A 13,055-nucleotide genomic window follows, 5' to 3' on the forward strand; every position below is an offset into this window, starting at 1 on the left:
CCAGAAATGAAATAAGGAAGAGTGGAGAGAAGGATTAGAAGTGCAGGGTCAGAGATGTTGTTTGACAGAGGGAGGGAGGGGAGGAGGTTTATCTACAGTATTTTACATCAAACTACAGGAAGCAATGCCAAGCTGGAAGCTTAGAAAGAAAGGTCAGAGGTCAGGGGCGTGCACCGTAAACATGGCGTAGGGCTGCACTGTGACGATCTCTAACCGTCCTCCCCCTGTGTCCCTGTGTGTGTCCGCAGCGTGAAAAGCTGATCCACGAGCTAGAGGAAGAGCGACGCCTGCGACTGGAGAGCGAGAAGCGTCTCCGGGAAGTGACGGAGGAGTCCGAGCTGGGACGGGCGCAGATGGTTTCACTGCAGCTGCAATTCTCCAGGTAAACGAGAAGGAGTGGAGTGTGTAAAGAGGGACAAACCCCTCGAGATGTTTTGAAGCTCAGTGCGGCGGCTCTGGCTGCCGCCATCTTGGCAGCTCCTCATCACACATAACCTGGCTAATTCATAAAGAGGTGGAGGGAGATTGGAGCTGAGACAGGTGGGAACTAGTGATGTTCGATATCACGACTTCCTTTCTGATCTGATACTCAGTAAAATTCAGGCTGGTATCGGTGATACCAATCCGATATCAATACTCTGTGTATTTCACATCATAGCTTCATAAAGAATACAAGTAGTTTATTTATTCATATTAAACTTCACTAAACCGTATAGCCAAGCAAATACAACAACAGAAAAACCAAACAGAGACACAATCATACAAAATGTGTGAAAATGCTGCTTCAAACAGAAGTAAAGTAATAAGACCATCAAAATAAACGATTAACTACTATAAAATGACCTCTTCTGTCCTCCTCATCATAAATGACTCATATTTTGTGTTGTGGTTTAACCTGAGGTGTTTCACAAGGTTTGTTGTGTTGCCACAAGTCAGTAGTTTAGTTACTTCCCACTGTGTTCCTATATTAAAGACTAAAGTATCGAAAGTATCAATATTTTTGATTTGAGAATCGATTTTAGAGCATGAAGTCGTGGTATCAGAATATCGATACAATAGTATCGATATTTCCCATATCGATCCGCACATCACGAAAGTTCAGTAAAGCTCCTGGTGGTCATTTGTGGTAATGCAGCTTTCTGCTTCCATCGACAGACCAAGCGGTTTTTTCTCGGAGTTGACAGGAAAATTAATGAATGTGTTACCGCAGTTTTCCTGCAATATTTAATCAGCACTATGTGTCTGTAGCCTTCACAATCGATTCCTTTCTTGGTCACTTTGACCTTGTCGTCAGCAAACCGCCGATACGTTACTATTCCTTTGGAAAAACTTGAAAGCGAAGGCGTGAAGAGCTCAAACAAAGCTCTTGTCATCGCGCCGGGTAACCTCCATTTCACGAGCTTGTCCTCCTCCTGTGCAGCTGCTCGAGTGTGACGGAGCAGGACAGCAAATCAAGAGTCGGAGACGACTTGATGCCATAATTAGGCGATAGCCATTCAGGGCTTTACTTATGCATTACAAAAAAAAAAAAAAAAAAAGTCCAAGAGAATTTCACAGGGGCTGCTTATCTTCTCATTAAGTTGGTGGAGAAAATCCTGTACATTTTAAATGGTCCCCGTGTTACAGTGCAGATGAGGGCAGAGCCACCGCCAGGGGAGGAATGAAATATTTAAGAGCTATTCCAGAGATTTATCACATATTCAAAATGTTCCATTGATGCCTCTGAATTAATGGAGTTCCTCACTTATGTTCAGCGTCTCATCGGCTTTATATAAAAAAGGGGGCGACACATTACACTTTCAACACTCGCTTTAGGGCTTTTTAGAAGCGACTTTTGACGGAGACAAACACATTTTCAGCTGAAAGTTTCCTTTCAGTCGCAGGCCAAACAAGTTTGAACTGATTCTTTATAGACTCGGAAAAGATCCTGCATAAATTTGCATGAACATATTTGGCTACACCGCTCTTCTCTTTAGCCTTTTACTGCGTGGACATATTTATATAGCTACAGAACTCGGGGTCCGAGGGTTGAGGTGAATTAGCAGAAACAGAAATATAAGAGTCAAATCCACGGCGAGAGAAAGGGCAGGACAGGTCCCCACAGAGACAGGTGGGTTTAGATGGCAGGGGTCGTCCAGATGTATGGTTCTCATTGGATGTGGCTCTCCAATATAGACAGAGAGCTCATTCAGTCCCTAGAAAGCAATTATTGACCAACTTTGCCGTGCTGGATTGCTGTAATTCTGGTCAACCAATGTTTTTTTTCCCCTCCATCTCCACCTCCCCACAAACAAGCTAACAGGATTTCCGTCTCGCTGTCAAAGCCTTAATCTTTGTTTAAGCGATGCTGAATGGACGGGAGGCGAGTGCAACATGTGTGCGGAGTGTATTTACTGGTACCTGGCCCTGCGGTGGATTAACATGCTTACATGGCAGCCAGTAATCTGTGGCGCCGCGCCCCGGCAGCAGATGGGACGCCGGTGTGGTCACTTTAATTAGCGACTTATAAGCCAGTTAAAAAAAGAAAAAGAAAAGATAACTTGGTCACTAGGCTACTGGCAGAGGTCTTCCCATGAACCTTTGCCCCAGTTGCTGCTTGCTCCACTGTTTTAGTTATTGGCTTATAGATGTATCACCCACACCCACCCACACACATACAAGCAAAGACTTGATGTGTGCACACTTGCTGTCAAGCTAGCTCCATACGGCCGTCGGCCATATTTCCGGATTGATTTAGGCTTATTTGTTGTGCATTAGGGGAATAGAAACCTCAGTTCATCAATGTGTCTCTGCAGATAACACCCGCAAATCACGTTAAGTGGACATCCAATCTCTTAAACAGGCCGAGATCTGTTTGACCTCAGGCTGCGATTGATCTGCTAATTAATTGAGGCTGCGTTTTGAATCATGAGGCGAAATGAGCCGAGTAGTAGAGGGGGAGAAAAGAGATTCCAAACGCCGTGCTCCCTTTTTTTTTTTCTGAGCTCGTCGCTGGAAATGATTTCCCGCTTTATTGTTCTGTGGTGATTTGAGACGAAGGTCGCGAGCTGCTTATTAGCGGTAGGTACGACACGAAGCAGCAAACATCCTCTGCGGCCGATCATCTCCAGGGAAGCTTGCGACCTGTCTTTGCAGTGGTTTGGACTTTTTTGAGTGTGATCTCAGCCACACATGCCTGTATCCACTCCTCGGCACGCTCCCTCCCCCAACCACTTGGGCTCTCAGCCTGGTGTGGGTCACATGCCCAACCCCTTCTGACTTGGGTCAACCCCCCTCAAAGACTTCACCACACACTAGCAAGGCCTGCTGTCATTAAACTCCGGCGGATTAGACTCCTCAGCCCACCCTGGACGTCCCAACAGCTTCAACTGGGGAAGACATTTCAGAGCTAGGACGGGACGCTGGGATGGGAGAAGATGGGGACGCTTTTTGAAAACTAATTTGGACTTAAAATCCGTGGAGCCTCTCCTGGTGTAGCAGCACTGTGGCAGGATGTCCGGTGAACAGGCGAGAGCGTGGGGGCGACCTAGGGCCCTACGTTGAAGCCTGAAGATGAGGGAGGCGGTTTTCAGGTAATGAGAAGCAGTTTCATTATTTTAAAGAGCCTGACGAACGTTTCTTTTGTTGAATTTAGTTTCCCTTCCCTTCCCTTTGCACACTTATCCTCTTAAAAGACTTTATTGTAGTCGGTGCAGATTAAGAAAGGGAAAAGAAGAGGCCTTTTGTTGGCTGCCGCTCTCTCATCGACTAATCGCACACCTCGGCATCTGTTCCCTTCTGTCTTCTGCGAAATAAAACTGGATAAGAGTCATTGTCACCCCGAACACATGTGCGCTCATCGGCAATACCGAGGCGTTTACAGCCGGCCCCCCGGTCCACTCGGCTTTGAATCATCGCCGCCTTGAAGGGCCCTCTCCGCGGCAGGATATGGGAGACTTACGGCAAGACTAACAACAACAGCAGACGATGACGGCTCGCCTGCAGATTTACGGGTGCTCGGCATTCTTCCCGCAGAAAATGTGCGTGTCGGCCGATGATGTAAACAGGCAGGAACGGCAGCGCTTTTCAAGTCTGGACATGTTGTTTGGACAGTCACGCTCAGGTTGAGATCCCCTCCACGGTCCGCCGAGTAAAGTTTCAGAGCCGTGTGTGCCGCATGCGTCCATGTGCTACTCTCATTACCGCTGCATTGGACTGCACAGCTGGACCGGCAGTGTGCTCGCAGGGAGCTGAGTGATTGCGCTTTGTTTGCAGATCAATGCCCGCTCCTCTAATCATCCAAGCATCCAGCCACGCCTGACTCGAGTGTTTTAATTTGGTGCATTGGAAATGCTCCCCCTCCCCTCCTCGCCCTCCTCTTGCCTTGGCGGCTGCAGGATTTGGCCAGATGAATCAGACCCCTGTTCAAGACGACACATCTGGGGTCATTAACAGAAAGAAGGAAGGGTGGAGGGAGGGGGGCAGCCTTTTGAAGTTACTTCCTTGCTCCTGCCCAATGGGGACAAGGGCTGTTAAATAGATAATAGGTGTCTGGACTATTTCGGGAGCACCTCATATTTAAAGGATTTATTGGTCCATTTCAGCCTCTCTCTTTAACTTTCAAATTTGAACAGGGAATTACGTCTGATTGAACTTAATTTGGGTTATTCTGCTCCATCACTTGCACTAAATTACCAGCTCATGAGAGAGCTTTGGTATCAGTCGCCCAGTTTTTTTTTTTTATTTGAAGGGAACACTCACTGAAGCGGCCGCCTGCAACAGTTCAACCTATTACTTGCTTTTAATTGTGTGTGGCGCAAACTTCCGCCTTGGATCCAACATGCTGGTTATGATGTTTATGGGCTGCTGAAAGAGGTCGGATTACAGGCGTCTGAGGAAGTAGGGCATCCGTCCTCGCATCGCCGTAGTTTGCCCAGTTTCTCCGGCTGGTGATCACAGACTGTAGCCTGGAGCCAAAAAGCTCAAACTCATGGTTGCGGTATAGATCCGGTCGTGGTTGACACATATTCTGAGCGAGCGGCCATCTTCTTCCTTTAAGGGTCAGCACGCAACGTTTCTTTCCCTGAACGCTGCATTTATTTGGCTGTATGTATTAAAGAAAAGCTTGGAGCAGGACAGGTTTATGGCAACAGTTTATTTACAAGTTACAGAGCGCATTTACATTTTTGACACAAATCCAAACCAGATGTTTTATACATGTGTACATATATAAAATCTCAGCTGAAATATGGCCGACTATCTGCTTCTGTTGGACTGTGTACAGGCGCATCATTCATAAAGCTTAAAGCCCTACAGAATGTATGGAAATATGTTTTATTTCTTTGCTTTCGCTTAACAACGACTAAAACTGACTTCATCAACTGCTCTCCAAGTTGATCCCTCAGTTCCCAACTGGCCCTGCTCGGGAAGCAACACCTACTGTCATTATGACGAGTGTTTCCCCGCTGAGATCCCGTCCTCAGGCAGCATCTCTGCCGCACATGTGGAACACACATGCCTTCAATTCATCGGGGGGAATCTTTACAACAGAAAGGCTCGATGCTCTCGAGGAGCTTCCTCCTCGTCGACTGCTTTCTTTGGCCGGGGGTGAACATGTGGGACCGCCATCACGAGTTTGCGCTCTAAATCCTTCCAAATGTAGTGGAACTTGCTGGAGGGATGACGGAAGAACTTAAATCTGGATCCCTCCATGTGTCTCTTTTAATTTACGCGCGACGCTCGCGTTAAAACTGGGAAGAGCGTTTGACTACGTTGGTCACAGCGGTTGGTCAACAGATTCGAGAGTGAAATATGGCCGACTGAACGCCTCGGCCTCTTGATCTCTTCTTCTGCTGCATGTGTGTCTTGTTGAGAAGGTTAAAGGTTGCCGGTGAGAGTCCGCGGTCATGAGGGCAAGCGCCTTTGTAACGCTACTCCCTTGTAACATGCATGACTGATGTGCAGCTCCAACCCGTCCGCAAGGCCCTAAACCTTTGCAAAAAGCTTCGAGCTGGTTTCTCTCATTCATTTAGGTCACGTCCAAGAAAGGGTCTCCTTGCATGTTTTCTGCAAAACAGCTCTAAGAGGATAAGGGTGGCTTAGCGTTGGGTTAAGCTGGGCAATCACCCGGTGGGCGTACATAAGCGATTTGCTGGAAAGAAGTCTGAGAAGAAGAATGGAATATTTCTGCGCTAAAACAGACAGTTTCCTCACAGGTCAGATAAGGCGATTGTAGCCGCCGATGAAGCCTTCACGCGAGGGCCCGGATTCCGCTGCACAACCAGGTGATTGTTCAACCTATCATTTCACTAGCTTTGGGATATTCCAATTGTGCACTGGTCAAATCTGATTAGAGGATTTCGGTCGACCTGAGCCTCTGACAGCGCCGGCTAAGTGAGAGTGTCTCTGCAGTGAAGCGGGTGAAGGGTCTACGCCGACCTCGGATGCTCCTCGTAGTTTTGGAGCTGTGTTTAGCGGTCGTGTCAGTTTCATTCTAATCTTCTCAAGTGTAAAACAATATGTTCTGCCCCCTCCGCGTCTGAGGCTTCTGTGATAAAGCACCAGCAAGAAAAGGCGTTTTTATTTTTCAAAAGTGTAGCTAATACGCTGCTGCCAAGGAATACTGGCAGCCTGAACCGTGGAGGGGTAGGGACGGGGTGGTGGGGACGCCGTGAGCTGTGAAACATGCAAGCAAGCAGGCGGGCGGTCGTTGGCAGAGCCACGGCTAAAATTAACAAAAACAAAAAATCTAAAACAGCGTGTTATTAAAAAGTGGCGCATTTGGAGGGAGGATTGTTGAGAAGCCCGAGATGCCACGCGGAGATCTCTAATCGAGCGCCGAGTGTCCCGGCGCGCGGCTTTTATTGCGCGGAAAAAGTGTTGATTTTCAGCAAAGCCTCTTAGACACCAGTGCAGACCCACACCAACACAAAAAACGCTGGCTGACAACACCAGGAGATCCCTGTCCTTAGTTATGCTTCATCCTAGCAAGTCCGACCCCGATTCCCGTCTTATCCGAGAGCACCGGCCTGCTTGCATCTCAGCGGGGGGGCCCTTCTCCTTTGGAGAGGGCTTAACATGGGACATATGGGAAAGTCTTTCCCTGCCAGATCGCTGTCTTTGCGCAGGGCCGGTGTCGGATAATGACACGCTGGAGACGCAGCGAGTAGAAAATGAGAACAGGAGATCTGCTGTCAGGCTGACTCGGTCACCGGGCCACGGGACTATAACTAACGCGCTTTTTGTCGATTGAGTGAAAAGCACTCAGGCTTATATGATGACTGCATGGCCTATTTTAGCCCGGAGACCCACATTTCAGCTGTAGCATCTGGGTCACGGTATAGCGCCGGCCGTGCAGTCGGATGTCTCTCCACATGGAGCTCAGGGACGTCTGCACGGTCTTCCTGGCATTTTTCAGGAAAAGCGGCGTCAAAAGCGAAGAGAAGCTCAAGATGGGGTAAGTTTGGAAGGAGCGTCGTCAGCTTTTTTTGGAGAGTTTTGCGGAGCCCCTTTGATCATTTTCAGGTCTGTGAAGGAATTTGTCACTGCCGAGTAAAGCTGCTGCACTTTCAGTGAATAGAGGAAGTTTGGTGTCTTTGAAGTCATTGTGACATTTGACAGCTAAATGATAAAGAGGTAGAAGACAGGAAGGTGTGTTTTTATTTATTTCTTTTTTTTTTTTAACCATGAGAGTTTCACCTCTAATTGCCCCGGCGTGTTCTGATGATGCCGGCGCTGCGTTCGCCTCCGTGGTTTACACGAAAAGCTGCAGACGGCCTGCGATCATGTGCGTGTAGTTTGAGGAGGAGAGGCGTGAAGATGGTCAGACCTCGGGCTGAAAATTGATTAGAGCCCTAATTGTATTTTCCCCGCGCTGCTGACGAACGTCACGCTTGAAATTCAGCTCGTGCCACGCGGGGGTCAGGAGAGTCAGAGTTGGCTTCAAAATGCACGTCCCTTCATTCTTCCGCGGGCGACGCTTTCAAAAGCTCTTTGAGATTAATCACAGAGACTTCTGCAGGTGACGTTGCATCCTTCAACCTGTATTTTAGGTCCCCAGTGGATCTTTGAAATGGAAGCGGTGTGGAAAACGGGGCAGCTCCACAAAGGCTCCCTTTCAGCTGTGCAGGAATACCACAGCCAGACCCTTTCCTCCTTTAGCCACAACACTGAGCCACTGAAGCCTCTCAGTTCATTAAGTTATGCTGGTTTGCTTGTGTTTCTAGAGCCACACCTGCACCAGGAACAACTGCTGCCATAATTCTCCATTCACTGCGTCCCTGGCTTATTTAGGGAACGTTTCTCCTGCGTTACAATAATTTGAGGCTCCCATCTGTTGCCTCGCTCAGTGCTATTTCCACTATTTCTGTTTCCGCTCAGTACTCCAGTTTGTTTTCGAGAGCGCTTTTAAATGACCTTGTGGGTAGGATTTATCTCTTTGATTGTGACGCTCGCGTTGTTGGCGATATCTGCAGGTTGTCACCTGAACAAATCCCCTCAGTCCCGAGGACTGCTCCTACTTGCAATACTGATCATGCCCACCCGCCAGTCCTTGACCTAATGTCAGCGTCTCCGAGCCCCAAAGCCGTCCATGTCCGCGTCCTTTTTGCTCTGTAAGGTTGTGCTGATTAAGGCCAGCACTTAAAGCAGGAACTGGAGCAATCTGCCACCAGTCCTGCCTGCTACACTGCCTGCCTCTTTGACTGTTCAGTCAGCAGCTAGCGGCCTGATTACAGCTAGCGGCTTTGTGGCTCAGCCTGGACAGATGGTGCGCCGAGCGCCATCCTCCCCTGTCCGGAGAGTCCAACCGCCGGGGGAAAAACTACCAGGAAATTGTTTGTAAAGAGCGATAGGTTTGAATTTCCACGACTAATTGTTTCGATCTTAACGCTAAGCTAACTAGCAGCTGCTTCATGTTTGATAGATATGCATGAGCAAATAAGCTAATTTACCATGTTAGCCAAAACTCTAAGGTTGGACACATCCTGATATTTCTTCCATAAAACAACAAAACAAGCACCTGAGTCATGGGTTTAGGACGAGAAACAGGGAGTTGGATAATCCGTGCAAATGTAAATGTTTGCATTTACATTTTGTCACGTGAGCCTCTCTTGTTTAACTCGAATCGAACCACGTAAAAGAAAAAGAAGCAGGCGGAGGCGGAGGTGGAGGCGGAGGCGACCGTGTCATGAAATTCAGATGGTTCCCACCTGACCACGTCAAAGCCCTTCTTTCGGCGTTCCTGAATGTCAGCTGTGTGATTTCCATTTCGGTTTACATGATCCCTGCTGGGTTCAGCGTCGTCTCACCCACCTTATCTAGTGCTGTGGTCGTCTTTTACAGAATCAGGAACTGAATACGTGCAGGGTGAGAGTTCATCGTGCAGCTCGAGGGATTAAAAGTATAAAGGAATGGGGTTCTTATTCAGATGGAAATAGACCGAGATATTTACACAAGGACCCTTCGACACCCATTTTTTTTTTATTTTTTTGCAGCGTTCCCAGCACAAAATAGAAGCGCAGATTGTTCCCAGCAGCCCGGGCCCTGAAGGTCAAGGGTGCCCGCTCGCTGTTTGCTGCGGCGATCGCGCCTAATTCAAGCCATCAGCCGACACATACGCGGTGGTGCACCGACACGCGGCTCACAATAAGTCAGTCAGCAGTGTGTTTGCATGCCTCATTCTCAGCCCAGTCATTTGGACAGAGTGTTCTCCGCGTCGTAAACTGAGCAGAAGTTGGGACCGAGTCCAAAAAAAATTACCACTCATCCATCTTGCATCTCTGGCACCGATTCAGTCCCATTCTGTTTTTTTTTTGTTTTGTTTTTTGTTTTTTTACTTTTATTCTCGCTGTGGGCTCATTTATGTGTGTGGGGAAAAAGAGGGGAAAAAAATCACAATCAAAGGACGCAATGATCCATTTCAAACAACAAACCACTTAGAGCTTGAAAGTATAGATTCCATTTTAGATGTTTTCAGCCACTGATCGCTCTGGCGTCACATCAGTTCAGAAATTTAAACCCAGCATGATCTGAAAGGTTCTCTGGCAGCTTCAGGCTGGAGGACACATCCTCATCAGGACGCCTGGCATCACTTGAGACTCTCAGCCAGAAGACTGGGATTTGTGCTCCATTTTAGAACATGTTGTCGAGTCAATATTCCCATTTCAGTATTTGTTCTTTCATGCACAGTCACTGTTTTATTGAGGCTTGGATTAAAATGTAGCACTTATCATGAGCTGCTGACCCTGCATGCCTCCGTTTGCTTAATTACTACTGCAAGACGAGCTGCACATGAACGCTGCCTCTGACTTCCTGTTTAGTTAAATGAGACATGAATGCAAACTTTATGTAAATAAGCAGCACAAACTCCTTCTCTGTTGTGCAAGAGAAACCTGCAAAATTTAATTCGTTTTCCACATTATTCCATCTTATTCATGATGAAATGTGTCCTGTGTGCAGGATGGAAGAGACGGTGCGGTCGCTGCTGCAGAATCAGGGAGGCCTGGAGCAGACCGCTGTGGACACAGTGGACATCATGAAGGCCTATAAGGTAAACGAGTTTTACAGTTAATCCTAGAGAAAGTAAATAAATAAATAAATCAGTAGTTTCTCCCTTATTTACTGGATGCGCCATGAACCATTCTGCAGGACGAGGGCTCTTTGTTTATTTCTGTGCCGTCCTCTATCTTAGCTCCGAGTGTTCAATAAAGCCAGACCGAGCCAAGGTGAAAGCGCTCATTGCCAGCTCCGTTACATAAGGGAAATAGCTGCTGGGATTGAACAGAAAAGCAGAAAGAATAAGTAATGCTATATACTTTTTGAAGCATCCGGTCAACTCTGGGGTCACGCTTCACAATTTGGAGCCGAACATGTTTACACACAGAGTTGCAGCTCTGAAAAAAAGTCGTATATCGCCAGGAGAGTCTGAAGTATGGAAAAAAAAAAAACAAAAAAAAAAACGCACATATATATACGCCGGCTTCCGGCTATGTGTGATGCATTCATTTGTAGATTTATTGGAGCCTCTGCTTTACTTTATTCCCGTCACAGTGGCCATAAAGCGCGGTATCGTCGCTGCCATCCAGCAGGTGAAATGAGAGCGAAAAGCCTGTGGGGAGCCGGAGAAAAGGGCACCGCTAGTTCATGAAGTATGCAATAAAAAGAGTGTCTTTATGAATGACTACACGCATACGTCTCTCTAAATAAAAGACGGAAAGAGATGCAGGAAAATAAATAATAATGTGTGAAATGACTGATGAGCGCAAATAAAAAGTGACCAGAATAAAAAACGAGTGCCATAAGATTAAATGTCAGTTGTTTCACAGATCTCTCTCTCTCTCTCTCTCATATATATATATATATATATATATTCCAAGGGAGTACAGCTGCAAGTGAATTGGGATTAGAAGCCATGATAATAAAACAGATGTCCTGGAAGTTGTCCTGAGGAGCAAAAAGCTTTATCATAAAAATACGAGTAGACAGCCCAGCCTTATGAAATATATATCAAATGGATGCAGTTTGTTAATATGCAGAGAATGTTCTCTGTGCACATGAAATAATCCCTTTCTGAGTCTGCTACAAAAAAAAAGAAAAAAAAAGGATGACGCTGAGGAGAAACAGCAGGACGACAGGGCTAGAGAGCAGAATTTGAACTGGTGGGTGGATGCATATGATAAATACTTTGGGTTTCCAACAGCCCCCATGGTGCTCCACGTATGACCATGTCTCTGTTCGTCTTGTGTCCATTTCATTCATGCAGCATTGACCAACTATTCACCACTCTAAATTAGCTTAGAACTAGCTTAGCACCTCATAGGAAAATATAGCAGCCTACACCAGTTTTTCAGGCCAAAGACCCCCCAAAATGGTGGAGAAGTACCCCCTAAATTAGTGCTATTTGTAAATATACATTATTATCATCATTTTGCATTTTGGGGGGGGTTTAATATAAAAAAAAAAGATTTGATGACCCCCCCCATGCAGTACCTCTACGGACCCCCTAGGGGGCCCTGTTGAAGACCTATGATCTACACAATCGTGTCTTTGCCATCTATAAACGTTCAGCCTCCCAACATTACTTTTATGGAAAATTAATTAATTCAAAATGACATTTAAACAGTAACAATCCTCAAAGAGATTCATTTTTTGGTAGTTTTATAAAGTACTGAAGTCGTTTAGGAGATTTATGCAGAAAATAAGTTTGTATAGTAGTGTTTGGATCGTTGTTGATGCAAGTCCCAGCTAATTCTGAGATGGGTAAAACCATAATTTTTTCGTACCAGGCTGTAATTTATTTGTATGTTTGTGTTAATGCTGCAAAGTTGGACATCATAGCGTGGAGCTGGTCTATGGGGATTGACATACGGTAGTTTACTCCTGTGTTCAGCGCTGGATGGACGTCGTCAGCCAGAATAAACGTGGAGGGTTATTATGCTGTTGAAGTGAACACCAGCCGTCGCTACGCAGCGAGCTCCTGCTGCCGCTGTGTATTCAGCAGACAAACTCAATAACTTGAAAGGGCAGCATGAGGGACAAGGTTCCCTCCCCTCTCCCACTCCAGACTCTGTCTCTGCGGAGATTACCGAGCCCTTTAACGCCGTCTGATGAGCAGCCTCTCAAAAGCAAACCGCAGACTTCTCAGGCAAACAAAAGCAAACTTAAACCCTTCACTATAATAAAGTAGTGCTTCCAACGCAGTTGTCCGATGGAATCAAACAAGATTGAAAACCTAATACGCGTTGAGACAAGATTGGATCAAGCTGAAAAACAGTGTCATGAAGGACATCATTTCCAGCTCCTATTAGGAGAAAGCAGCATTTGGATATAAATATATAAACGGAGCTGCAGCCATCCATCAGCACTGCCAACTTCAATTTTGTTCAGCACATTAACCATAGGTATCTTCAGGTTTGACAGTCATCTGTCAGAGCTCAGCTAGGGATGAAGAATTTAATGCATGCGCGCGGTAATTTATCACACTCTCTGTGGCATTTGAAGAAAAGCTCCCAACGCTCCATTCAAAGCACAGAGTCAGAAAAAGCTCACACTCTGTAGACGTGACGGCGCCTCTGTTC

The 13,055-nt window shown here is 46.6% G+C and overlaps 1 protein-coding gene across 7 annotated transcripts in view; it reads left to right on the forward strand.

The window, feature by feature from the left end:
- LOC125000754 (nck-associated protein 5-like) overlaps positions 1-13,055 on the forward strand; it is a 107,097-nt gene that overhangs the window by 61,039 nt on the left and 33,003 nt on the right. For 5 of the 7 annotated variants that reach the window (XM_047576397.1, XM_047576404.1, XM_047576398.1 and 2 more), the window contains 2 exons: positions 249-382; positions 10,438-10,528. In XM_047576397.1, the coding sequence (XP_047432353.1) occupies positions 249-382; positions 10,438-10,528 (225 nt within the window). Of the gene's footprint in view, positions 1-248; positions 383-2,869; positions 3,573-6,657; positions 7,436-10,437; positions 10,529-13,055 lie in introns of those variants that run through there. The other 2 variants (XM_047576402.1, XM_047576401.1) reach the window with 2 other exon arrangements.

The sequence above is a fragment of the Mugil cephalus genome, chromosome 23 (assembly GCF_022458985.1).
Source record: "Mugil cephalus isolate CIBA_MC_2020 chromosome 23, CIBA_Mcephalus_1.1, whole genome shotgun sequence".
Taxonomy (NCBI): Eukaryota; Metazoa; Chordata; class Actinopteri; order Mugiliformes; family Mugilidae; genus Mugil; species Mugil cephalus.